The 25,748-nt window shown below is 53.9% G+C and overlaps 10 protein-coding genes across 10 annotated transcripts; 4 read left to right on the forward strand and 6 right to left on the reverse strand.

Moving 5' to 3' along the window:
* On the reverse strand, window positions 1-519 carry PODANS_7_5380 (uncharacterized protein; the record flags this gene model as incomplete). Its single annotated transcript, XM_001907858.1, has 1 exon — window positions 1-519. A coding segment is annotated over one exon (519 nt), but the record flags the coding sequence as incomplete, so codon positions are not given.
* A 1,099-nt stretch (window positions 520-1,618) lies between these two features.
* Window positions 1,619-3,433, reverse strand: PODANS_7_5390 (uncharacterized protein; the record flags this gene model as incomplete). Its single annotated transcript, XM_001907859.1, has 2 exons — window positions 1,619-2,997; window positions 3,064-3,433. 2 exons carry the CDS (start codon window positions 3,431-3,433, stop codon window positions 1,619-1,621), a joined length of 1,749 nt encoding a protein of 582 aa, XP_001907894.1.
* A 3,125-nt stretch (window positions 3,434-6,558) lies between these two features.
* On the forward strand, window positions 6,559-9,104 carry PODANS_7_5400 (uncharacterized protein; the record flags this gene model as incomplete). Its single annotated transcript, XM_001907860.1, has 3 exons — window positions 6,559-7,476; window positions 7,530-7,830; window positions 7,885-9,104. 3 exons carry the CDS (start codon window positions 6,559-6,561, stop codon window positions 9,102-9,104), a joined length of 2,439 nt encoding a protein of 812 aa, XP_001907895.1.
* Window positions 9,105-9,921: 817 nt separating this feature from the next.
* PODANS_7_5410 (uncharacterized protein) lies at window positions 9,922-11,332 on the reverse strand (the record flags this gene model as incomplete). Its single annotated transcript, XM_001907861.1, has 3 exons — window positions 9,922-10,186; window positions 10,256-11,172; window positions 11,231-11,332. The coding sequence occupies 3 exons, from the start codon at window positions 11,330-11,332 to the stop codon at window positions 9,922-9,924; spliced, it is 1,284 nt and encodes a 427-aa protein (XP_001907896.1).
* Window positions 11,333-12,112: 780 nt separating this feature from the next.
* Window positions 12,113-13,300, reverse strand: PODANS_7_5420 (uncharacterized protein; the record flags this gene model as incomplete). The annotated part of the gene is made up of 1 exon (XM_001907862.1): window positions 12,113-13,300. The coding sequence occupies one exon, from the start codon at window positions 13,298-13,300 to the stop codon at window positions 12,113-12,115; it is 1,188 nt and encodes a 395-aa protein (XP_001907897.1).
* A 1,115-nt stretch (window positions 13,301-14,415) lies between these two features.
* On the forward strand, window positions 14,416-16,869 carry PODANS_7_5430 (uncharacterized protein; the record flags this gene model as incomplete). The annotated part of the gene is made up of 1 exon (XM_001907863.1): window positions 14,416-16,869. The coding sequence occupies one exon, from the start codon at window positions 14,416-14,418 to the stop codon at window positions 16,867-16,869; it is 2,454 nt and encodes an 817-aa protein (XP_001907898.1).
* Window positions 16,870-17,368: 499 nt separating this feature from the next.
* PODANS_7_5440 (uncharacterized protein) lies at window positions 17,369-18,172 on the reverse strand (the record flags this gene model as incomplete). Its single annotated transcript, XM_001907864.1, has 1 exon — window positions 17,369-18,172. A coding segment is annotated over one exon (804 nt), but the record flags the coding sequence as incomplete, so codon positions are not given.
* An 859-nt stretch (window positions 18,173-19,031) lies between these two features.
* Window positions 19,032-20,186, reverse strand: PODANS_7_5450 (uncharacterized protein; the record flags this gene model as incomplete). Its single annotated transcript, XM_001907865.1, has 1 exon — window positions 19,032-20,186. One exon carries the CDS (start codon window positions 20,184-20,186, stop codon window positions 19,032-19,034), a length of 1,155 nt encoding a protein of 384 aa, XP_001907900.1.
* An 875-nt stretch (window positions 20,187-21,061) lies between these two features.
* Window positions 21,062-21,992, forward strand: PODANS_7_5465 (uncharacterized protein; the record flags this gene model as incomplete). Its single annotated transcript, XM_001907866.1, has 2 exons — window positions 21,062-21,125; window positions 21,199-21,992. The coding sequence occupies 2 exons, from the start codon at window positions 21,062-21,064 to the stop codon at window positions 21,990-21,992; spliced, it is 858 nt and encodes a 285-aa protein (XP_001907901.1).
* Window positions 21,993-22,318: 326 nt separating this feature from the next.
* PODANS_7_5460 (uncharacterized protein) lies at window positions 22,319-25,134 on the forward strand (the record flags this gene model as incomplete). The annotated part of the gene is made up of 2 exons (XM_001907867.1): window positions 22,319-25,020; window positions 25,077-25,134. The coding sequence occupies 2 exons, from the start codon at window positions 22,319-22,321 to the stop codon at window positions 25,132-25,134; spliced, it is 2,760 nt and encodes a 919-aa protein (XP_001907902.1).
* Between the last annotated feature and the right edge of the window lie 614 nt (window positions 25,135-25,748).

Raw genomic sequence — 25,748 nt, forward strand, 5'->3', positions numbered from 1 at the left:
CCCCTGAAGCAAAACACAGAGGACAAGCCGGATATAATCCAGCGTTTTGGCGGTGATGGATGTCGTGGGGGAGGAGACGATGGAGCGGCCCCAGGAGTAGATCCCCAATAGCGCCCAGAGGCGGAGGATAACCCTTGACTCGGACATCAACGCCGAGAGGTTGTTGAGACGTTTGGCGAGGAGGGTGGCGAGGGTTTTGCGGGCGATGGGTTGGGAGGTTTTGGAGAGGAGGGTGGTTATGTGACCAGAGGTGAGGACTGAGGCGGCGAGTTTGGAGGTGTAGCATAGCAACAGCATCACTGTGTCGATCCCTGAGGGGGTGGACATGCATTTCTCGAGGCGGGAGAGGAACAAGTTTGTGGAGGAGGGGAGGTTGGCGAGGAGGGTGGTTAGGGGGAGGGTGTTGGGGGGGGTGGTCAACGGTTTGGAGGGGGAGGGGATTGGGTCGCCTGAGGGGAGGTCGGCGATGGGTTGTTGTTGGGAGGGGATTTCGGCCGGGGCGGTGTCGGTGGTGGACATGATTGCGGTGGTTTTTGGTGGTGGTGGTGGTGGTGGTGATGATGAAAATGTGGTGTGTTGTTGAGGTGAAAGTGAAAAGGAGAGGTGAGATGTAAATGCGACAAGGCTGATAGAGCTCGCTCTCGGTAAAATAGCTTTCGTGCGGGGAAGAAAGCTCCAAAAATCTCCAGGAACAAATCAAGCCGTGCTCTCTCTCCAACAAATTGAAAGATGATGAAAGAAATAGAAGGAAAGAAAAAAAAGAGAAAAAAGAGAAAAAAGCTGGCTATCGAATTCCGAACCGGGGGACCCGTCCGCATAAAAACATTCCTCCTCAACTCGTCGTTCCAGGCGCCTAAACCACCAACTTATTACCTACCCCAAAATCCCCACACGTCACCCGCGCCCCTCTGACAATGTGACCCGAACTCACAATCCGGGGTCCGCTGCCCAGCCGAACTTCGCTGGCTCGCCAGAAAGAGCACAAAACAACGCGCCAAGCAGCTCGGCCGCCGTTCAACAACCTCGGCTCGCCGCGGCAGACCATCCCGCCTTGCCCGCGCCCCCCTTTCTTCCGCTCACACCATCGACGGAACATTCTCTCATTGGTGGTTGGCCCCAAAACACCTCCACCGAGATGAAATGCATCAAGATCTTATCAATCTAATCATTGATCATCTTCCCTGTCCATCTCTTAAAAACGGCCAGGGTGTCTGGTCTTGGGCCGTCTTGGAACAAGACTGACTCGAGCAGACGGCACGTGGGATTCATCCCGGGAACCCGGACCGCTGGATGGATGGATGGATGGATCGTCGATCATAGGTACAAGAAGCACCTGGTTGAGCCATTATAATACTTCGAGAAGTCCTCAGCAACGTTTCACGGGTGTCAATATTTGATGATACATACAGCAGAAAGAAATTCGTTTGCCCCTAGTCTATTTCCCGCCAAAAATGAAAAGCCAGTCTAGCCCATGTTCTATTAGGTTAGGTGCCCACCCCCGAGACTCCGTCATTAACAAGAAAAACTACACAAAGGGAATGATGAAAGCCCGCTCATCCATGATCGCCACGCGGTGGACCTCGAAACGAGAGAAGAAGAGATTGGCTCGAAAACCAGTCTACTCGCGAGAAAGATCGCGACCGAAGAGCTTGGACTTGAGCCAGTCGTTGATGACCAGCAGACGATTCCTGGTGCTGAAGCACATGCTGATGTAGGCGCTTCTCCAAAAGAGGTAGGTCAAACCACCGGCGGCGGCAACGTTGCCGTTGAACCATGTGACGTCAGCGACAGCCTTCTCGCTGCCAATATAAGCGAGGGAACCCTGGTGACTGTAGTGGAAGGGCTTCACGTCCTTGATGCGGCGGAGCTGACGCTCATACTCCTCAATCTCACGCGAGATCTCGGCCGTGTTGCCGGGCTGGAGGTTGAGAGAACCGCTGAGCTCAGCAATCTTGTTCTCGAGAGCCTCAGTCCTGGCCATGTTGTTGAACAGGCGCGCGAGGAAGTTGCCCTCTTGACTGGCAACCTGGGCGGTGGGGGCGTAGCCGGCAACGGCGCAGTCACCGACAGCCCAGATGTCGCGGGCACCTTGCACAACAAGATACTCGTTTACAGCGAGGCCGCGGCGTGAGTTCTTTTGCGCAGGGATACGCTGCATGAGATCCTGGACGACGGGACGAACGGCGTTGCCGGTAGCCCAGACGAGAAGACCGTAGGGGAATACAATCGTCTCCTTGGTGCCGTCAGGGCGAGTAGCCACAGCCTCAACCGTCTTGTCTGTGACCTTCTTGACCATGGTCTTGGTGTGAATGTTGATCTTTTCCTCCTTGAAGGTGCTCTCGGTGTACTCGATGAGCTGCTTGGAGAAGCTAGGGAGGACGTTGGGGAGAGCCTCGATCAGCGTCACGCGGAAGCGATCGCTGATCTCGGGAACCAGCTTCTTGATGTCCTCCTCGAAGAAGTCCTGCAGCTCGCCGGCGAACTCGACACCAGTCGGGCCACCGCCAACCACCACCATGTGCATGAGACGGTCAATCTCCTCGGGCGACTGGTCCTTGAAGGCAGCCGTCTCGACGCAGTCCATGATCCTTTTGCGGATTCTTTGAGCGTCACCAATCTCCTTCAGGAAGCATGAGTGCTCGCGGACGCCAGGGATGCCAAAGGTCGCGTTCTCGGCACCAACACCAACCACCAGCATGTCGTAGGGGACCTCGGTCTCGGTCATGTCACCCTTGACTTCTGAGTTGTCAAAGATGCGCACCACCTTGCGGTCGGGGTCGATGGAACTAGCTTCGGCCTCGTAGAATCTTACGCTCGCCTTCTTGGAGCGCAGAATTGTGCGGATGGGCTCCATGATGGAGCGGTGCTCGATGGTGCCGGTCGTGCATGATGGGAGAAGGGGGGTGAAGAGGAAGTAGTTGCGCGGCGAGATGACGATGACATTGTAGTTTTCGGTGTCGAGACGCTTCAGGAGGGAGACAGAGCCCCAGCCCGTGCCTGATGCGCATGTTAGCAGCTGTCAATGGGTGCCTTATGCGGTCTGATGCAATGCCATGCACTCACCGAGAATGACAAGCGTCTTCTTGGTCGGGTCTGGTTCGGTCTGGGGTTCTGGGTGTCTGTCCTCGTAGATGCCGTAGCCGATGTAGGCGACACCGGCGATGGCAGAGAGGTATCCCAACCTCCACGCCCACCTCAGCGTCCGGAATCGGCGCTTCTTGGGGGGCTGAGGGGCAGGAGCGGCCTGGTCGGCATACCCGCGCCTGAACTGCCTCGAGACAGGTCCTTGTAAGCTACCAAAGGCAGGTCTGGCGGCCACAGTCTTGCGTGATGACTGGATGAATAATCTGGGGACCTGGGAGGAGGACTGGAGCAAAGCGGCACCCGGACGGGGCACCGCAAGCTGTGCGAGGGCTCGCGACGACGAGGACATTGCCTGATGGGCAAACACGGAAAGGCCGGCGGAGAGCAGGAGAGGGGCCTAGGTAAAATAGGAAGAGTTCAACGTCGAGGCGACGGCGGGCGCAAGGCAGAGATACCGGCTGAGGGTATATCTAAAAGGCTGAGGGAAAGGAATAGAGACTGAGGAGGGGACTCGAAAAGAAACAGACGGAAAAAATGAAGCAAGATGTCGCAGGGCAGGGTGATAAGGCACAGGTGAGGTGGTGATGGTTAGTGACTAAGATGGAGCTCGGGAGACCCCTGTAAGCAGTTTCTTTTCAACTTTTTCGATTTTATCCTATTCGGCGCTTCTGCTCAGCGGGACCCCCACCCGCCCAGCCAGCCATTCAGATGCCGCGAGAGACACATTCAGCACTCCACCATCCCTCGCTGCCAAGGGGCTCTGCAAGGATCCCATGGATGACGACACAACTCATAGCTCAATTTTTCTCCAAAGGTTTGAAACGTCGCTGGCGATGCATGGCCATTGTCGCAGCAAAAGAGTCATTTTCTTAACTGCCGCGTCCGGAGGCTGGAGCACCAACAACCCACTGAGACAAGGGAATTTCCGCATTTCGGAGAAGGCCAGTGTGACAGTGGCAGGGCTGACAGACAGCGTGACGGCGTGGGCGGGAAGGAAACCGCGCAAACGATTCCGATAAGGGGCTGCCACCAGCACATGATAAACATATCCATACCAGAGAGCCTCGATGCGTCCAAAAAGGAGCAGGGACATGTTTGTCATCAGTTGCCTCCCCCCCCCACGCCCCTCCCATCATCTCATTATTTTGCGCAATTGGCATTTTGTTCCTGCGCCCCTTCAGCTCGTGTCAGCGGTGAGAATAGTAGGATGATGTCGAACGACATGCGATTGCAATTCGAGTCTGTGGTTGCGATTAGGGTGCATCCTGGATGTTTGTTCAACAACAAACCCCGCCAACTCCGCTATCACATGCGGGTCCAGCGTAATTGCACGGACCCTCCGAACGCTCCGCTTCCAGCTCCGACCCGGACGAAGTCTGTCAGTTGAAAATTCCGGCCCTGTACGGCCGTTGCCAAGTCGGGCCCGGAGCTGCCCCTTGTGGGACTGGGCTCTCCGGCTAAATGCTGTTGGGTCTCAACTCTCAAGCGCTGAGGCGCTCAGTGTCTTTGACAATTGACCAAGTCTCACACTTGATTATTTTGACTGTTGAAAATCTCAACAAGACGATCATTCCTTCCACAACCAAGGTACTAACAACACATGCTAACAGGGTCGCTCCTGCCAGTCATTACCGACTGCCACCGAGGCTGCTGTCGTCGGGAGAAGTAGGAACATGAAATGGAAGGAACATGTGAGGTGACTCCGACCAAACCCGCAACTTAGTTGGGGAAACTCTTGGTTATCTCCATTCAAGAGGCAAACAGCAAGTTTCTTCTCCAACCTACATCCGTCCCGAGGGATGGGAGTGCGAATCACCGCCTTCTTCCATTGCCGCCGTCCCGAGGCTCCGTCTTCAATTCTATTCCCATTCTTTTCAACTTCCGGGTGGCCTCCTCGGAGGATATTCGCCCGGTGGTTTGATCTCTGACACAGAAAACCTGTGTGCCTGATGCCCAGCCCGGCCCGCATCCCCATCAACGGCGCGCATGAGTGATCGTCAATGATCTGGTTGCCCGTCAACGCTGGGCCCTCGCACCCCGCATCTGGCTGAGGTCTGGCCTGCATTGCACACCCACCCCTGACCGGCAAGCGATCAAGATCGAGTTCAGGCTAGGTATCAAGACCACCACTGGCTCTTCACTTCATGAAGCTCTGGGGATTTCCCACATGCACTTATTCTACGCGACTGATCATCGCCATGCCGTCTTTTGTTCGATGCTTGTGAAGGCTTAACTGATTCTTTAAACAGAACCACAAGTCCACAGCATCATGTCGCAGTGGAAGAGCCTTGGCGGCGTCTCTGGTGTTGCTGGGTCGAAGCTCTGAGCTCCGTGTGTCTTGGCGATGGCCTTCGGCAACCTCCCCCGCCCCCAACCTTTGCCGACCAGAGTGAAAAACCGTCAAGTCACTGACTGCTCCGTGAGATTACGGATCCAGGCTTTGCTTTTCTCACTCTCGCCTACTTTTTCCTTTCCTCATGAAGCGATTGCTACCCCGGCTTGGTGTAAGAGAGCCAGAGCCGCTCTCCACATTTTGGCACTCGTCGTCCGGCTGAAACGCGACATCCGTGGCTGAGACATCGAACCCCTTGCTCTCCTGTCACAACTCAACTGCTCCCCTTTCCACTTTCAGACGTCAGGCATAGGCCAGTGCACATTCACCACGGGCACGCTGCCCCCAGCTTTCTTCACGTCAATGCCGAGTGTTGCACGAGCAGTCCCTGAAGTCCACCTCTTGGATGAGGCTCTTTTTCAGATGCGCCTCATTGGCTACCAAGAGGCCCCCCCCGCAGCCAGCAAGACAATGGCACTCGACCACACGATCCGAGTCTGGGAAGTCCCTGGCCCTGTTCCCAATCGAGCTGATGTCTCGTAACGCCCCTTCATCCACCCCCGGGCTGTGATCCCTCAGTAGGAAGGAGCTCTTGATTGTCCCTCTGAAGCCGGAACCAGTATCCCTGAGCCATCTCCGGCTCTTGGGTGTTCGGTCTAGGCAGTCTGCGGGGAAAGGGTTGTCAGAATGAGAGCTTGTGGTGTCGCTCGAGCCATCCTAGACGTCTCCTCTGGAAAGCTTGGGCTCTTGGTTCGTCATGCACCCACCCACTCCCCCGGAGGCGGGTGATCAGTCCTGGTTCTGACCTGTTACCACATTCTCTTCTCACCACGCTTTTCTTCCTTTCACTCCATTCTTTCTGCCGCCTGTTCCATTCTTTTCTTTCCGCAGGGCCGGTTTCCCTTTGCTTTAGTTCTTGTATACTAATTTCATTCTGGGTATTTCATCCATAATTCTTTCCATTCCTTTCTGTCACTCATTTCAAACTGCGAGTTCATTTCTGTACCCGCTGGAACGCTGTATTATCCATCGAAAATTGAGGGCAGCTATCCATGAATTGTGGGATATGAATCGACTGGGCGGTCTACCCCGATCATCACTGGAAAGTTCCAAGGCAAACTTGAGAATCTTGAGAGGAGGGAATGGCACCTTTACGTCGTCAAACGAAGCCGATTGCTCGAGGGAGAGAAGGAGGTGCTCCCATGTTGGATGCTGGAGAGCTTCACATTCGACAAGAGAATAGGGACGACGAAGACGAGGAGACCCGCCGACGTCGGTTCAGATTTGGCAATAACCGAAACAATAATGACGGGGACGGTGACGGTGACAGCAATCGAAACAGCAGATTTGGCGGGGGAAATCGCGGCGGTAATAACGACGACAACGACGATAACAACGGTGGTAGATCTGGCAACAACAGGGGAGGCAACAACAGAAACAACAGATTTGGCGGGAATCGAGGTAATAATAGAGGGGGCAATAACAATAATAACGGCAATGACAACGGCGATGATGACAACGACGGCGGTAACGGAGGTAACCGGAATGGCGGCAACGGAAACAGACGATTCAGAGGCGGATTCAGAAATCGAAATGGGAATGGAAATGGGAACGGGAATGGGAACGGGAATGGTAACAACGGGAATGGTAACAACGGAAACGATGACTCTAACCCGCCAGAGGACTCTCCCGAAGCAGACCCTTCCGTGACACCGCCGCCCTCGGGGGACTCCCCGCCGACCGAACCGCCCCCGGCCGAGGTGCCAGCCGATTCTGTGCCAGCCGAAGATGCCCCAGCCGAAGATGTACCAGTCGAAGATGTGCCAGTTGAATCTGTCCCGTCTGCAGATTTTGCAGCAGAGCCCGTACCGGCCGAGCCGGCACCAGCTGAGCCGGCACCGGTTGAGCCTTCGCCACCAGAAGCCATACCTGTCGAGGGTGTTCCTCCAGAAGCAACACCTGCGCCAAGCCCTCCTCCAATATCAGGAGATCCTGGAGCTCCGCCCAACCCAGGCGTCATCGTTCTACAGTCCCAAATACAAGCAACGCCAACAGTAGAAGTGAGTTTTCAGGGATGAAAATGAACAAGTCCCTCTTTGCTAACTTTGCGCAGGCGGTGCCGACTGTGACTGACTTTGTACCTGTCGAAACGGCGACCAACCTGGATGGGACCACCGGGCTTTCGACAGAAATTATCGGAAACGGCTCACGGTCAGACGGAGCTGTTCCCTTCCCCACGGATCCAACACCAACGTCGCTTCCAGTGCCTGATATTGTAAACCTTCCTGGAGGTGATCGAGATGCTTCTGGGCCCACCAGCACTGTTATTCCCGATGATAGCAACCGCATTGAGGCTCCTCAGGGAGGTATGGATCCGACCGCGGAGAGAGTCCTGATCTCTGTGGGATCCATTGGTAGGTTGTTGCTCTGCTTTTCTTTTGAGGCATATTACTAACAAGAATAAATAGGAGCGTTTGTCTTGATCTGCTTTATCGTTTGGATGGCACGAAGAGCAATGAAAAAGTCCCGACTATCCAACAGTGTGGCCAGTGCAGGATCTGGCGGAGGGCTACCATTCTTTGGACGCAAGAACTCGCACAAGTCGGCGCCTTCTACTGTCACTCTTTCCCCCCCTCCAAAATACCGCGAGAAGGAGGGGGCCCATGAGGTCCCGCAAGTAGGGGAATATTATCCTCCAGAGAAGACACAAGAAGAACCACAGCCTTCATTGCAGCCTCCGCCAACGCAGGTCCAGCAGCAGGTAGCCGAACCACAAGTTCTCCAAGCCGCCTTACCTTTGCAGCAGCAGCAGCAGCAGCAACAACAACAGCAGCAACAACAGCAACCGCAGCTGCCACCTCTTCAAACTTCATTCCCTGCCCACCAACCGCAGGTGCCTTTCACCAACTATTATCAACTAACATACAATGCCGACATGACGTATGATCCGACAAACGCCTTCAATATCATGCCTCCAAATCTACGGTATTCTCATCAGCAACAAGAGTCCTTTAGTTCCACTAATGCGGCCCAATTTGGGGCATTCATGGTTCGCACCGATCACGCAAACGTAACTTATCCAAACGGAGTCTCGCCAATCACCACGTACTACACCCCGTCGCCAATTGCGCAGCAGTCACAACAGCCGCAACAGCCGCAGCAACTCCCAGTGCCTTATAATCTTGTCTATCAGGAAGCTGGTCGGAGATCACTAGTGTCGTCTCTCTCGTCAGGATTTGGCGATGGTGCTGAGATTGTAACATCTGCCACCCTCCTTGCGCCACCACCGCCAGCAGCCACAGCTACCAGGTCGTCTAGCCATTATTCAACCAGGTTTTCGTATGTATCACCAGTGCAGCAACAACCGCCGCCATTACCACAGCAACCACAAGGCCAGAGAGATACCGTGTACACACAAGCGAGCGAAGACCAACCCACTCGGTTCAGGTCGTTGAACTCGTGGGTAGAGCAGCAGACGGGACGAATCGTACGAACACAAGAGCGAGACCCGACCTGGCAAATGCAACAGGAACAGATGCCTGGGCACCCGGGGATTCCTGGGATTCACAACCCGCCGGACGAGCAAAACTTTGGAATGATGATGCAAGACGATGAGGTGCCGAGAAGGGTGGAGAGTGCGCTGGCGAGCATGAGCCCGACGGAGAGGAGCAGACTAGTAGGGCCTTGAGTTTATTTACCGACCATGATCATGTAATTCTTTTATCTATAGTCGGAAGATTATGATATTACTCATGACAAAAAAGCCCCAACCAACCAACCTCTGTCCTACCTTGTTTCTTCTCTTCATTGTTGTTTTTCCGAGCCTGGTGCCTGGGGACACGCTTAATACCATTTCTGAGAGAGGGAGTAAGTAGGGCAGAGGTTTGGTTAGGGTGTCATTTGGTTTCGGACATTGTTTTCTTTTTTTCTCTTCTTTTCACTCTTTTGGGGGGGTTTTTGGCAAAAGAAAAATTGTTGTGCAGCGAGCGGGTGTTGATCAAGTCTGGAACTTTTTTCTGCTTTTGTCTTTTTGTAATCTTTGAACCTTTTTTTCTTCTTCGATATTTGTGTCTTGACTTTTTTCTGGATACCCATATATACCTTACCTTACCAGGCCTTTTCGCTCGTTTGTTTTTTATTGGAGGGTTTTACTTTTGGGAGGAGAAGGAAAGAAAGTAGCTGCTTTAGGTTCAGCTCTTGCGGAGATAGCTAGGTAGCAAGATATGAAATTTAACGAGTTGGACAATTCAATACTTGACTCACTCACACAGAAAAGTCCAATTCTCTTTCAAAGGTATTTGAATTCGTCTACTCATGTGATGATATTCATGTGTCTCTTGGAACCTAGTGATGATAACGCCTATATAATACGAATAAGCTCCCGTGAACAAAGCCCGGCCCAGTCTCGCAATCCCAAAATCAAACGCCGTTCATATGCCATCGATCCCCCTCCCATCCTTCTCCCAAGTCAATCCGCATCGTGTACTCCAACACCCAATCCCTACCTAGTTATGTTCAATCGGCTCCTCAGGCAACAGCTCCTCCACCTCCCTCACCCTCAAAAACGCAAACGGCGGCTGCACAATCCCGTTGAACAAGAAGGTGAAATACACCAGCAGCGCAAAACCGACAACCTGCAACCACTTGAACGTCTCCCACCCCAGACCAAGCGAGACAATCCAGATGAAGAGCGTCCTGCAAGTGTCGATCGTAGACCGGGACGTGGCGCTGACGCTCCTGGTGACGGAAAGACCAAAAAAGTTGAAGCCTCTGTTCGAGAAAAAGTCAGCAAACACAGCCCTTTTCGAGAACCACCGGGGATGAAAGAGCGGAACATACCCGATACTAATCATAATCAACAAACTGCTCACAAAAACAGCTCTGTACTCCCAAAACTGCCTCCAGCCCTCCACCATGTCAAACGGCCCCAGCCTCCCCGCCTCCGTCCGCCCAACAGCAAAATGCAACACCGTCATCCCGAGCAGCGTGACACTAAACCCAAAAATCCCCTCCCATCCCACCACCCGGATCGGCTCAATGCTCGACCTCTCCAGAATCCACTCCTCAAGGACAAACTGCGTAGCCGTAAAAATCTGCGCTCCGGCGATCATCAAAACGCCGATGATCACCCTCAACGCATCGCTTTCCACCCCCGTGGCCGAATGCGCAGACGCGGCGTGTTTCTTGTCCGGTTGAATCGCCCCTGCGAGGCCGACGATGGCAACACCGGTCATGACACCAACAAGGGAAAGCCATTGAAAAAGGTGAAGATGCCGACGAAGAAAAATAACACTAAACAACCCCACAAAGAGGACCAACGCCCCTCTAGTCATTTGATAAATCGACGCCGCCACAAGCAACAGCCCCGCGTTCATGAGGGTGGTTCCCAAAATGTCGCAGATGGCTGGCAAGGCCAAAAGACAAACCCTCCACCCCCGGAGGACAGAGTGAGTTTCTTCCTTAAAGGCAGGGTCGTTGATTGTCCCGTTGCCGCCACCCCCGGTCAGAGCAGTGCGGGAGTGGATGCTAGCATTGTCCGCCGCAGGCTCTTCGTCGTCGGCTGTTGTCCGGACGGGTTGGTAGGCGGTGGTGGTGTCTGATTTGGCAATGTAGCGGTTGTATAGTGACATGATGCCCACGACGACCCAGCAGCCCATCTCGCCGACGAACATTTGGAGGGTTTGGATGACGGGTTGCTCAAAGTGGCGGCGTTTTTTGGGGTCGGGGTTATCGCAGTCGCGGACGCATTGGTTGTCCTTTTTCGGAAATCAGCTTCAATCGGGATAATAAGAGCGATGGAAGAGATGTTGTTACCTGGTATTTGGTCAAGAGGGTGTTGCACACTCCCGTCAGCAGCATCATGCCCACCAGGAACGGTATCACCGCCCTGGCGGGGATGATGGTGTTGGGCGCCATGTTTGGCGACAGCGACAGCGATTCGTGATCAACCAGTTATGTGAAAACCGACAACTGAATTGACGATGTTGAGGAAAGAGAGGAGGAGGTGGTGCCTGGATAAAGACACCGGAATCAATCGCGCAGCAACGCAAACGCGGCGGAATACCACCCCAGCCGCTTATCTCGACGAATGGCAACCTATCTCTCTCTGCAAGGCACCTCAACTGATCTAACTCGTAACGTAATCCCGTGGCTGTCGCGGAACAACAGGAACAGGAAACGTGGTCCCTTTTTATTCAGAAACAAAGAAGAACCTGCGGTGTAAGCCTCGTTTTTCTCGAAGCTGTCCGCTTTTGTCGTCGGAAGAGAAGACCAGAGAGAGAGAGAGAGATGAGACCAGAGGCTGGAGTCAAAAGGATGGCAGGTGATGCAGATAACGTAACGGCCGCTGTGGGCAAGCGGTGTCCCTGTGACGCTTGGTTGATCAGTGGAGTTTGGGGAATGCGGAGCCAGCCACAACCCCACCCCCCTGTCAAAAGATTCGATAGGCATCCGATAAGCAACCGGAGGACAGCCTCACACAACCTGCAACCAACGAGACATCCGAGTCCAGGGCAAAAACACTCGTGATTCAAAATATCATGATGTTGTTGTTGTTGTTGTCTGACGATGTGGTATATTGACCTTTCTACTCCGTAACCTTACTCCCTCCCAAGTCCCTCAAAAACCCAGACCCGCTACCGTAAAACGCCGTTATCATTGCATTTTGGTATTGCCATTACTTGTATACCCCCAAACTTAAGCCTTCTCCACATCCTTCACCTTCTTCTTCTCCTTCGGCTTCTTATCCTTGATATTATTCCAGTGCGGAATCCCCATCTCCTTATCCCTCGCCAACCTCTCCAAATCCCTATCATTGCACGGCACCCCCTCAATGCTCTTGACCTTCTTCCCCTCCAAAAACATGACATAGCCGCCCACCATCGCTATGATGCACGCAATAGCCACCAAAAACCCCGTCACCCAGCTCGGCCGGTCAAAGCGATTCATACCCCACATGACACCGCACAAGCCGCACTGAGCAAATGTGTTCATCACCATGGACCAAATAACAAAATCCAACTTCCACACCGCCGTCGCAGGCGCCCTCGTCCCCGTCAGCGGCGCATTGGGAATATTCTTCTCGGGCGTCGGGATCACCTCCCTCGGCACCCCCTCGGGAATATTCTCCGGCCCAACATCCACCGCCAACTCCTCCGACCCCTTCAGTCTGAACCAACTCCTGTGAATCCCCGCCAATCTCTTGAGCCCATCGAAATCACCCATGATTCTGTACTTCAACAAGTAATACCAGTCCCTAAACCTCCACGGCGCCAGCCCAAAAGCAGTGACGCAGAACAATCCAGTCAGCACCTGAGAATCCCACTCCACCCACTTCCTCCGCGGCGAGTCGATATCATCACAGGTAGGATAACACATGGCCGGTGCGGCGTTGCAAAGCAGCAAAAACAACATGCCGCCCCACGCAACAATGTTCAAGCCGTAAATAGTCCAAAAGAAACCCATCGGCGTGGTGAAGAACTTCCAGAATGATTTCAGTGCCTGCTGGGTGGCTTCGCCCTTGGGGTATTTGGGCGGGAAGTGATAGCCGTTATCAAACGACCTTGTGTGCTCCAGAGGGCGCCTTGTTGGATGTTTATCGGTAGACTCGACCGGCTCAGCGGCGATTGTCTGCTCGTCGGAGGAAGGGACTCGCTTGGTCTCATTCTCGAGGGCGACTTGCTCGGCAGTGGGGAATTCGCCTGAGGGCGATGCTGTGCGGCCGCCGCCGCGGGGGATGTGAGGGGCGACTAGTGTTGATGCTAGATCTCCAGAAACGGCCATGAAGCCTCCGGGTACTCGTGAGGTTTCAAACTCTTCTGACAATCTTTGCACGAGGGAAGGGGTTTTGGAGCCGCCGCGGCCGCTGTAGGGTGGGTTGTCCATGTCGTCGAGGTTGTGATATATGTAGAATACTATCTCATGCGATGGTTGATGTTGCTTGAGAAAATGACCAAATTCTTATGCCAGGTGAAAAAAGTAGCGGTGATGCTGACGTCGGTGGTTAAATTGCTGGGGTGATGTATGTGGGAGATGGCAATGCCAATGACACAAGAGGCTGGGTGTCGCACAGTACTCACGCGAGCAGCAAGAATAAGTTGGCGGAATAACAAGTGTTGAGTTGGAAAATGAAACCAACAGTTCTCTCCTGGTGATGCAGAATTAAAACAAAAGTACTCGAGAGCAATGGGGTCAGGTTGGATAAAAAGCGAAAAAGGGCACAGGCGGCAGATGGTGTCGTCACATAATCTTGAGAAGGGCGAACGGCCACGGACGAGAATGGCAGCTTCCGCGTATTATCGCCTGAGACGGTGTCTGTGTCGTGGGAAGCTGGGCTGAGCACTGGCGCCCAATTGCAGCGAAGGCTTGGCTATGGACGTTTCAACGCCTGGCCTGGCCTGGCCAGGTAAGGAACGGAAGCGGGAATCGTTCTTGATGCCGTTCTCACCCACCCACCAATTTCAACGGGGGCAAAACGGGGAAATTTGGACATGCCGATGATGTCACAGCCACAAAAGGACTGTTCCCTTCCCACCACCAGGAATCAGCTTTCTGCGGATTGACCCCGAGAGTGCGTGAGTTGCCGTGAGTGCATATCTCACATGTAAGACCCTGGGAGAGACCCTGGGGTGATCCCCATACGATCGGATGTTGGACCGATCAAGATGGGAATCTGAGGAGATTCTGAACCTGGGTCTCCAGAGTATTTTTGTCGAATTCATAAGAGATACTTTTTGCCAACTTCACCAAATTCGCTTTAACAGGGCTAACCCTAACCCTTCCAACCTGTAAATCCAAGGACAACCATCAGCCAAGCTCCAAACCACCTGGCAGCTTCCCAATCACCAATCCACATTCCCAACTCGCGACAACAACTCAACCACCACCCTTCTCAAACCTTCCCAACCCAACCCTCCATTCAATGGAAAACCCACGATAATCCCACCGCATCCCCTTAATCTATCCACCGCTGCTGCGCCAGCAGCCACCCACCACCAAAAATGACAACCACCACCTCCCCCCCCCTCGACCTCACCACTCTTCCAGGCCCCTACCCAACCACCACCTCCCCCATGATCTTCTCCTCCCCCTCCTACAACCTCCCCCAAATCCGCACCCTCCACAAATCGCTCCACCATGCCATCGACGACAAGTCCTCCCGCCTGCGCACACAAGTCGGGGGCTCCTACCGAGAACTCTTGGGGACAGCCGACACCATCGTCGCCATGAAGTCCGAGATCGAAGCCGTCCATCAAACCCTCTCCGACATGGGCTACAAGTGCGGCCGCGGCGTCGTCGGGCACAAGATGGATGCCCTCGGCAAATTTACTTCCACCACAATGGGAGACAAAGCCGCCAGCGGGAGGGAGAGGCTACTAGCCGGCTGTCTAGGACAACTAGATGCGATTTTGAGGGTTAGAGAAAAAGCCAAAAGAGGCGAGAGGCTGGAGACGGGGGCGAGGTTGTTTGTTCTTGGACGGTTATTACTTGCTGCTGCTGCTGGGGGACAGCAGCAGGGGAGTGATGAGAAGGAAATGGGGCGGAGGAGGAGGGTTTTGGAAAAGGGGCACAAAATCAGACTGATGGGCGGGATAGATGCTGATTTGAGGAGGTATCACAAGCCTGGGACGGGAGATAAACAACAACGCGAGGCGGCGTTGGTCAGGGCGCTCAGCGCCTATGCTTTGGCTACCAGTTCTGGGGCGAGGGATGTGCTGGGATACTTTTTGAGGGTGAGAGGGGAGGCGATTGCGCTTGCGCTCGAGGTGGACGAGGAGGAGAGGGTGGCGAGGAACCCGGAGGATGTGATTAGGGCGTTGGGGCTGTATACCCAGACGTTGCAGGACGTGCAGGCTTTGGTTCCGGGGAAGCTGGCTGATGCGCTGATGAGGCTGAAGAGGGAGAAGCTGCTTGAGAATGAGGAGTTGCTGAAGATGGAGGGGCTGAGGTTGGATGTCTACAAAAGGTGGTGTGGGGATGAGATTCAGTTTTATACCCCGTTCATAAGACATGATGATCTTGATGGAAAGGCGGCGAGGGAGATGCTTTTTGGGTGGGCGGATAAAGGGAGGAAGGTTGTCTTGGAAGGGCTGGAGAACACACTCAAGGAGATGGGGGAGTTCAAAGCCATTGTTGAGCTGAGGACGGAGGTGCTCAAGCTGTGGATTTCAGAAGGTGGCAAGGCCAGGGGCTTTGATCCGTCGGAAGTGCTGGACGAGATAAGGGAGGCTGTCAATAAGCATATGCTGAGAGTGCTGGAGCAAAAGGTGGCCAAGTTGAGGTTGGTTGGATCAGAGGTGTCTGCTGCGGTGGAAGCATGGAAGGAGGGGAGGAGTGATCAACATGAGAGCCTGTGGGATATGGACTCGTACGATACCGACTTGTCGAACGGGGCTGCCCAGTTCACTCAGCATGTTGTGTCTAGGCTGTATGGCCGGAATGATGATGTGTCTAAAGCTGTGGCGAGCTACAAGTCTTGGTTCCGGGTCATTGACGATGTTGGAACTGTTGTCGACCAACTGAAGCGGCAACGGTGGGATAACGATGTGGATGAAATTGAAGATGAGGAAACCATTGAGGAACGCCAGCAACTACTCGCCAAGGACGACCCGGCGGCTTTGGGCAAGCATTTGAACGAGTCACTGGTTAAGTCGTTCAAAAAGCTCGACGAAAATCTCTCCACGCTCTGGAAGGAACAGCAAGATAGTCCTGACAGAGGGCACATCGCCATGTACTTCTTGCGAGTTTTACGGGATATCCGGTCTCGGCTGCCCGAAAATGCAGAGGTCAAGGGATTCGGGTTGGAAGCGGTGCCGTCGCTTCACCAAGCGCTCGTGTCGACTGTGGTCATCTCTCCGCTGGACGAGTTGGCCACAGTAGCTCTGGTGCGTAGGACTGTGGTAGGAAGAAGTGTCTGGGAGGGCGAGCCTGCTTTGCCCAGCTCCCCGTCACCGGGGGCGTTCAAGTTCCTGCGAAATCTCGTGGGGGCCATGGGTGATGCAGGCGTTGATCTCTGGAGTCCCACTGCTGTTTCTGTGCTCAAAGAAACTCTGCGAAAGCAGCTGTCCGAAGTGTGGTTGGAAACAGTCAGCAAGTTGACCGAGGGCCTTGAACCCGAGGTCCAGACCGAGACTGAAGAGACCCCAAAGCCTGAGGCCGAAGAAGGGACCTCGGATACGTCAGATCCCAAAGAGGAAAGTCTTGAGAGAGAAGCTGCCAAGACCGAGGCTGTACCAGACATCGTGCGGCACAGAGATCTTTTGGTGCAGTGGCTCTACGACATCTATTATCTCTCTTCCTTCCTCGGCACAGATGACACATTCAAGCAGCTCTCCGACGTCGTCCTCTCGAAAACAGACCTGGAACACAGCGCAACTGCCAAGCAACGGCTGCAAAAGACATCGCAGGACTACTTCAAGCGCACCAGCCTGCTGTTTGGTCTTTTGTCGTCATAGAACAGCACCATGATGCCGCTTGGGGAGAAGAGCAAACACCGCAAGGTATTCCGGAAAGTCTTGCTGGTCTCGTATAGTGTTACTGCCCCGCACTGTGAAAAGGGTCGCGCTTTATAAGCTTAGAGACGGGAGGGGGGTTGAAGAGCCAGGACGGGGGAGTATGATGACCTTGTAGCGTTTTACTTGTTCCACCAAGAGAGGAAAACCAACCCTACAAAGTGGTTGGCTGGTTCTTTCCTGGCAAGCGGGTAAATTTCGATTAGAGGGCGTTGAATGGCTGTCCGTCGGGCCTGTTGCAACCAACCCCCCCTTCGTCGCTAAGCTTATGGATGGATTCGCTTCACAGGAGTAGGGGCTGCTGTAGGGAACTTGTCTGATTTTTGGGAATACTTTGTGTTTTGGTTTCTTTCATATACCCCCTTCTACATAGATGGAAGCACTTTTAATAAACATATCAACATTTCTAATTCCAATCCTGTTTTTCCCCCACAAAGGCAACCTAAAGCTTATGCCTCTTCTTCCCACTAGCAATCTTTTCAAACTCCCCCTGCGGCACCCCGCTGACGAACCTCTCCAGTCCAGCAAACACCTCGGCGACGTTGTGGCTGTCGAGAACCTCCCTCTCGGGACGACGAATCAGTTTCTTGATTCCGAGCAGCGACTCCCCAACTAGATGCTCCCCGAGCTTGTCGTCAATTTCTGCCAAAACCAACCTCTTGAACTTTTCATCCTCCCCGTCACCCTTGCCGACTTCTGCAAAGACCTTGTTGACAAACCCGCACTGTTCCAACTGCGCGCTCTCAATCTTGCGGCTCATGATCAACGCCTCGCCTGATCTGGCAGGTCCGAGTTTTTGGACGAGCTGCCTGGAGGCACCGCCCTCGGCGACGAGGCCGAGGGAGGAGAAGGGGGTCAGGAGGAAGGTGTGCGGGACGGCGTAGATGAAGTCACTGAAAGAAATGAGGGCGGCGGAGAGGCCGATTACGGGGCCGTTGAGGGCGGTGATGAGGATTTTGGGGTGGGTGTAGAAGGCGTGGGTGGCGTTTAGGTTGTTGGCTACGAAGGAGGAGAGCCATTGCTGATGGGGGGTGGTGCTGGAGGTGGAGGGGGTTGTTCGGGTGATGGTGACGTCTGCGCCGGCGGAGAAGAAACGGCCTGTTCCGATGAGGAGGGTGATGAAGACTTCGTCGTGGGTGGCGACCTGGCGGAGGGCTTGGGCGAGGTCGTAGTACCCTTGGCCGTTGAGAGCGCCGAGCTTGGTGGGGTTGTTGATTGTTATTATGGCGAGGCGGCCGCGGTATTCCTGTCAGGTTTTGTCAGCATGGTGTATGTGAGCGGTCAGGGTGAGGCATGGGGACGGACTTACCACTTGGATGGGGGAGGTGGACGCCATTGTGACGGTGTTGTCTCTCACTGATCGTTCACAAACAATGAGATGAACGATAAGACGATGAGGTCGAGAATGAGCAGGTATAAGTCATGAACTGGGGACCTCCCCTGAAGTAGTAGTGCGCGCGCGGCTGTCAAGGGGTGGTGGCTGACAACTGACGGGAAATCTGGGGTAAACCCCACATTTTGGACCTCGGCACGCTCGGCTCGGTTGGTGTCCCCCATTCTCCCCGCATATTGTTCCAGGGGGTGGTGGTTGGAGGTCAAAAGGAGAAGATTTACGAAGGATTAATCATCCATGGATGGGATTCCATGTTGAGGTGTTGAGAGATCTGATTGCAAGATGCTGGTGCCTCTGTAGATGTGTTATGAGACACTCAGAGTCCTCTTTACAAGCGGCATTGCTTTAGGTACTCAGATGTGGCTCGTGCATAGATATTGGGTTAGGGTTAGCAGCCAAAAAGTTCGATTTAAGAATCAACCGGAATTGCGAATTCAAGGAACCTGACCAGGCGGCAGCCTTGTCGAAGTGCCGATTTTGTAGGCCTGACAAGTAGCCAACCAACCAACGCCAGTGAGCATCACCAAGGACAAATGTGCAGAATGAAGGCCACTTCGAGCCTCTGTACCAACCCAAATCACAACCTCAACAAGGCTGCCAATTGCCAGTATAATAAACGGTTACTGTACCCGTAACATAAATTCATTTTAGCCACCTTTTCCCAGCCGTTTTGTTTTCTCTACCTACCCATATATGCCCAAAGACCCAAACCTTATGCGTAATTAGAAACCCCCCTCTCCAAGACCGGCCGTTGATCCCACCGATCCCCAGCAATGCTCTCCTCATCATCCTCATCCTCACTCCCGCTCACACTCCCCTCGTCGTCACTTTCCTCATCCTCCTCATCCCCCTTGCTGTACAAGAAAAACTGCACAAAGATGCTCATATCCAAAAACAGCGTCCCCGCACTGCCGGCCAGCCACGACAAGTTCACCAGCACATACTGCCAGTAAATCCTAGCCGCCTCCCCATCCCTGCACTCCCCATCCTCCCCGCAAACCGGGTCATAAGCCAGAATCGACAGCACATACGTCAGATTCCCCAAGCACGCAAACAGAAAGAACAAAATCGACACCCCCTCGGTCGACTTCCTCCTCCAGTTGAGCAACAACTGCGGCAGTCTCGATCCCAGATACAAAACCGCACACAACCACCCAAAAACCTGCCCCCAAAAATCCATCTGCAGAGGATCCTCCTCCCCCTTCCCACCCTTCTCCTCATTCCCCCCGTACCCCCTACTCAACCACCACCCACCCACCCCCGCCGCACAAACCATCAACACAGCCGAACTATTAAACCCCAAACTCTGCAACCTCGTCGGCGGACTCGCCCTAACCTTCTGCCCCTGCCCACCAGCTCCCTCCTCCACATCAATCATCGGCACCGCCGGACTCAGATGCGTCCAGCTCCCCCTCCTTTCCAACTCCCCTGCACTCCCATAAACCCCCTCGCTCCCACTCAAAAGCCCACTTCTCTCCCCAATCTCATCAGTTCCATTCCTCGCTGTCGTGCTCGTCGTCTTTGGTAGTGCTGGTGCTGGTGCCGGAGCAACAGGATCATCTCTCAGCGTGAAACCCCTGTAATAAAAACACTGCCCCAGTAGTACAATATCGGCAATGGTGTAGTAGATCGCCAAAATGATCATCGTAGGCAAAACCCCTTGCATGACGGCTCCCAGGATGTTGAACACGTCGCCGAGGAGCCAGACGACGATGAACTGGATCGAGAGGCCGTCTGCGCTAGAGCGGCGGAAGTTTTCGATGATTTGGGGGGAGAAGACGACTACCCAGCAGGCGATGGAGATGGAGCCGCAGATGCCGGATATGGCCTCGACGTCGAGGTTGAGGGGTGCGGTTGGGGGGGCCATGGTGGTGGCGCGGTTGGTTTGGTGTGCTCAGTTGTTGGTGTGTATGGCGGATGTTGTAAAGAGGAAGGATGAGAATTAAAGGGGGTAAAAATCGGCTGATTGATGATGACGGGTGGTAGTGGATTTAAAATTGTGTCGATGTGTTTTAATGTCCGGATTCGGAGTTGGTCGAGTTTTTATAAACTGATGATATAAACGCGTGATGTGCGGAATTTAAAGGGGCGGCGGAAATATTAAAAAGCAAGACAGTGGGAACTTTTGAAAAAAAAGATTGTTGTGTCAAATTGAAATTGAAAAAAAAATTTTCAAATGAATCTCTCTCTCTCTTACGGTCAACGACACCCAGATTCGATGATGATTATGGGGCTGCTGGAGAGAAATGAAAAAGGAAGAATAGACAAGGGGGGAAAAAATTAGAGTTTCAGACGGTACATGCAGGTCCGACGACAGCAGAAAGAAAAGGCACTTTTTCTCGAATCGCGAATCCCAAACTTCTCGGTCTTGGGTGGCTTTGAAAGGGGGCGGGTGGGGGTTTTGGTGGGGCTGCATGACGCCACCACTTGATTGCGGGGAATGTGTTCTAGCGCCGCGGTGCACTTCCCGTGAGACCCACAGTTTCAATGTTTAAAAGGGCTGCTGGCCATCAAGGTATCACCACAGTGGGAATGTGGCCTCAATACGAAGTATAGTCTTTGAGAGACTTTTGAAATGGCAAAGATCAGGGCTGGAGGTGATAGTTAAGCTTTGAAAAGGGACGGAATGTAGTTTGTCAGGCAATAATTCCAATTTTCTCCATAGAACATGCACTCTGTCAAAGCTTACAATTGAAGAGTGCATCCATCTCTTCAGCACCACACAAGCTCACGATGAACAACATGGCCGGCCGTTTTACCAGGATAGCTGCCGCTGGATTGCGCAGTCCAGTCAGAGCTGGTCCTGGTATGTGAGCCTGCTGCCCTACTGCTGCGGTTCGCTGACCTGTTTATTATTCCAGCGACCTTTCACTCCACAGTGCCTTCCAAGTGCCTGCAGAGAAGAGCTTTCGGATCATCTGGGCCTGGCTATAACAAAGGGCCTGTCTCCGGCAGGATTGATGAAGGACTCAAGCTCGCAATCGGGTTTACTGCTTTAGGTCTCGTCGGAGCTATCACATACGATGTCACCGACGAGGTTCTTCATCGTCACCGTCAACGTCAGCTGGACAACCATACTCCCGGATTTCTGATTGCATTGGAGAACAAACTACTGGGTCGGCCTGTTGAGCATGTAGAGGAGGACCCCGATCATACGGAAGCCCTGATCGACAATGCCGGAGGCACGTTGAGTGATGCCCAGGAAGAGCTGGCATTCCACGAGACTGACTTGGGCGCTCAGCTGCACACCGATGGCACTCAGTTGGACAACGACGGCAATCAGTTGGAAGCCCAGGAGACTGAACTAGAGAGCGACGCGACTCAGTTTGACGTCCAAGAGTGTATCCGACAGAATCAGACCCAGCTTGAGTCCATCCTCCAGAATGAAGAGAAGGACGGAGAAGCGCGAGCCGCCATGGAAAGCCGCCTCGACGACTTGGCGTCCACAATGGGAAAGTTGAAGGCGCGCAACGTGTCAACCCGGAAGGTGTCAGCGAAGAAGGTGTCTCGGTTTGAAGACAATGTTCTAGAGTTGCAGGCTCGGCTGAAGAAGTTGGAGGCAGTGAATGAGAGGGCTGCTCCCAAGGCTGGCCCAGAGCAGCCAACGCTGCGGGTTAGCTGGTACACCGTTATCGCGTGTGCCGTCGTCTACGGCTTGGGAAGAAGCCTGTGAGATCTTGGAGGATTAATGCCCCACTTCCCCGCGCTCGCTTATCTAGACAGTGTAGTACAGTTATCGCTGCCGCACAGCAGCCCTGATAAAGCCAGATCAAACACTGTGCCTGAACCTCCGAGCTCCCTTAAATCCGTCATCAACTCTATAAACTCCCAACTAGCATCTGCAGCATCCATGGAACTGCTCTAGAATCCCAACCCACGCAGAATTACATGCCAATGAGCTACTGACGTGCTAACCCTTCCCGCTTTTGCCGCAACCAGTCCTGTGATTCTGCCGAACCCTCCCTCCTCTCTCTCGCCGGCGGACCCGGCGACCGGTCCATGCCTCCCTCTTATCCTCCAAACTTCCCAGCGACCTCCGCGGCGCACCAACAACCACCACAACTATCCTCCTCCCGAAGACGACCCCGCGTCGACTCCCACTCGGACCCCGACACCAACGACAACACTACCCGCACCGCCGCCAGCAACAACCTAGGCAAACGCCCCCGAGGCGAATACACCTTCTCCCCATCCGCCCAACTCCCCACCCCCCATCAACAAGACCCATTCCAGCCCACCATGTCAGCCAAAGCCCAAGGCAAGCGGCCCGAAGTCATAGACCTCACACAAAACTCCAGCCCCGGCCGGCCATTCAACAGCAGTTACGGCGGCGGCGGCGGCGGTCGACCAGGTGGCATCACAGGCCTACAACCCCATCTCGGTCCACGAAAATTAGTAATCAAGAACCTGCGCCAGACGACATCGACGCAAAGGGCCGGCGCGGACGAATACTACACCCGAACTCGAGCTGATTTGGATAATGCCCTGGACGCTATCTTTGCCGGCCGCCCTACAGGCGAGCCTATGGAGCTGCTGTACAGAGGGGTGGAGGATCTATGTCGGAAGGGCGAGGCGGAGAGCCTGTACAACCGACTGAAGGATCGATGTGACCGATGGCTTACCTCGGATGATGGCATTGGGCAGTTGAGGAAGGAGGTCACTGCCAATACCACGCATTTTAATGTAATTGAAGTTACGGCGGCGTTGATGGGGGTGTATCGGAGGTGGAATGCCAGGATGTTGATTGTGAGGAAGGTGTACTCGTACCTGGACAGGAGTTACCTGCTATTGCAGTCTACGATTGGGAAGGAGGACAAGGGGAGGCAGGGGGTGAATGATATGGCGATTAGTTTGTTCAGGAAAGCCGCGTTTGGGCCGAGGAGTGCGACAAAGGCATTGCCGCTTGGGGTGATGGTTCTCAGGGGAATGATTACGCTCATAATGCAGGAGAGGGAGGACCAGGAGAGGGAGCAGATCCCGGGCGGGTTGGATAGGGTGCAACTGCTGAAGGACTCGGTCACGATGCTGAAGGTGTTTGGGGTCTATGGCAAGTTCTTCGAGCCCTGGTTTTTGGAGCATTCATACGAGTTTTACAAAGAATTCGCCGAGCAGAAGAGTGAAAGCTGTGGGCTGAGGGATTACATCAAGCACATCGATGCGCTGCTCAAGAGGGAGGAGCACATGTGCGACTTTTACGGGTTTGACAGCACGACGAAACGACAGCTGCTGCAGGACGCGCATGGGGTTCTCATCACGAAGTATTCGGAGAAGCTGCTTGACACTGGGAGCGTGGCTAAGCTCCTCGAGGCTGAGGACGTGCCTTCTATGAAGGCGCTCTATCAGCTGCTCAAGCTGTCCGGCTTGCAGAATAAGCTCAAAGAGCCGTGGGACAGCTACATCAGAAAGACTGGCTCAGCGATTGTCAGTGACACGGCGAGGGGCGACGAGATGGTCATTCGCCTTTTGGAACTGCGGCGGTCGCTGTACGTCATGATCCGGGATGCTTTCGACCAGGACGAAGTTTACAGTTACGGCCTCCGAGAATCCTTTGGCGGCTTCATGAACGACTCCAAGAGTACTTCGGCTTGGGGGACAGGTACTTCCAAGGTTGGCGAGATGATCGCCAAGTACATCGACATGTTGCTGCGTGGTGGCCTCAAGACTCTTCCCAAGTCCTTGCTGTCAGACAACAAGGACAAGGCCATCGCTGAAAGAAGCGGCCTCGCCGCCGCAGGCGACGAAGACTCTGAACTGGACACACAGTTGGGTCATGCTCTCGAGCTGTTCAAGTTCATCGACGGCAAGGACACGTTTGAAGCCTTCTACAAGAAAGACCTGGGCCGCCGGTTACTCCTGGGTCGCAGCGCCAGCCAAGATGCGGAACGGAGCATGATCACCAAACTTAAAGGCGAGTGCGGTGCTAACTTTACGCACAACCTCGAGCAAATGTTCAAGGACCAGGAGCTTTCCAGGGACGAGATGACGTCCTACAAGACCTGGCTGGCGGGCACAGGCAAAGCCACAAAGGGTGGTGTTGACCTCACTGTCAAGGTCTTGTCTCACTCTGCCTGGCCGACGTACAACGACGTCAAAGTCACGCTGCCCAAGGAGGTGTTGGAGCAAACCACCAGTTTTGAAACGTACTACCAAGCAAAGCACACTGGGCGTAAACTCACCTGGAAGCACAACATGTCCCACTGCATCATCAAAGCCCGCTTCGATCGCGGGCCAAAGGAGCTTTCGCTTTCTGCCCAGCAAGGTTCGGTCCTGATGCTCTTCAACGACGTCCCCGACGACACCCCCTTGTCATACAGCCAAATCTCCCAATCGACCTCTCTGACGGGCGCTGAACTCGACCGAACCCTCCAGTCCCTCGCCTGTGGCAAGTCGAGGGTCTTGTCCAAGGCTCCCAAGGGGAGGGATGTTTCCCCTACTGATACCTTCACCGTCAACAGGGCGTTTGCCGATCCCAAGTTCAGGGTCAAGATCAATCAGATTCAGCTCAAGGAGACAAGGGAGGAGAATAAGGAGACGCATGAGAAGGTGGCGAGGGACAGGCAGCTGGAGACGCAGGCGGCGATTGTGAGGATCATGAAGAGCAGGAAGACGATGGGGCATGCGCAGCTTGTGGCCGAGGTTATCAACCAGACCAAGGCCAGGGGGGCGGTGGACCCGGGGGAGATTAAGGCGAATATTGAGAAGTAAGTTTTTTCCTGGAGGAAGATTATGAGGGGGAAGATTGCTAACGTGGGGATAGGTTGATTGATAAGGATTATATTGAGAGGGAGGAGGGGAATTATGTGTATTTGGCGTAAGCGGAGGGGTTGCTGTCGAAGTGGAAAAGGGGTTTTATGAAAGTCTGTTTGTTTGTGTTTGTATTCAAGGGTATGGAATGGAAGCACAGCGAGGGAAATGAAATGGGATAATATGTTAAAAGCGCAAGAGAGAACTGTTCCTACGACTGGGGGTATTACAAAAGCGGGATTCGAGTACGATGATATGACGCAGTGGACTGTTGATGTTGAAGGGTAGCTCAGACCTTGAGCGCAGAGCAGAGGGATGAAATAACTCAATGTTGCGTGTGTGTAGTATGAATGTGGGAATTCCAGGCCGGTTGTGTGTTCGGGGGGAGGGGGTTGAGTAACGATGGTGATGATAACAACACCCTTCTGTGCCTCCTTGCCAGCGAAGTAGCTAATAAATTGAATACTCGCCGGCCAGTTCACCAGTATTTCATACCACCCTCATGGGGTTTACTGGAAGACTTGCTCTTCCCTTTGCTTACGGTTCGATTCAAGGGGGATACTTTTTTTTGTACTATTTTTGCTGGTACCTGGACAGGAGCGAGATGGGGTGAGGAGAGGGAAGGAGCAAAGGCAGCAAAGGTAGCAAAGGGACGGAGGGAAGGAGGGAAGGAGGGAAGCAGCAA

Source organism: Podospora anserina, chromosome 7, assembly GCF_000226545.1.
Source record: "Podospora anserina S mat+ genomic DNA chromosome 7, supercontig 1".
Taxonomy (NCBI): domain Eukaryota; kingdom Fungi; phylum Ascomycota; class Sordariomycetes; order Sordariales; family Podosporaceae; genus Podospora; species Podospora anserina.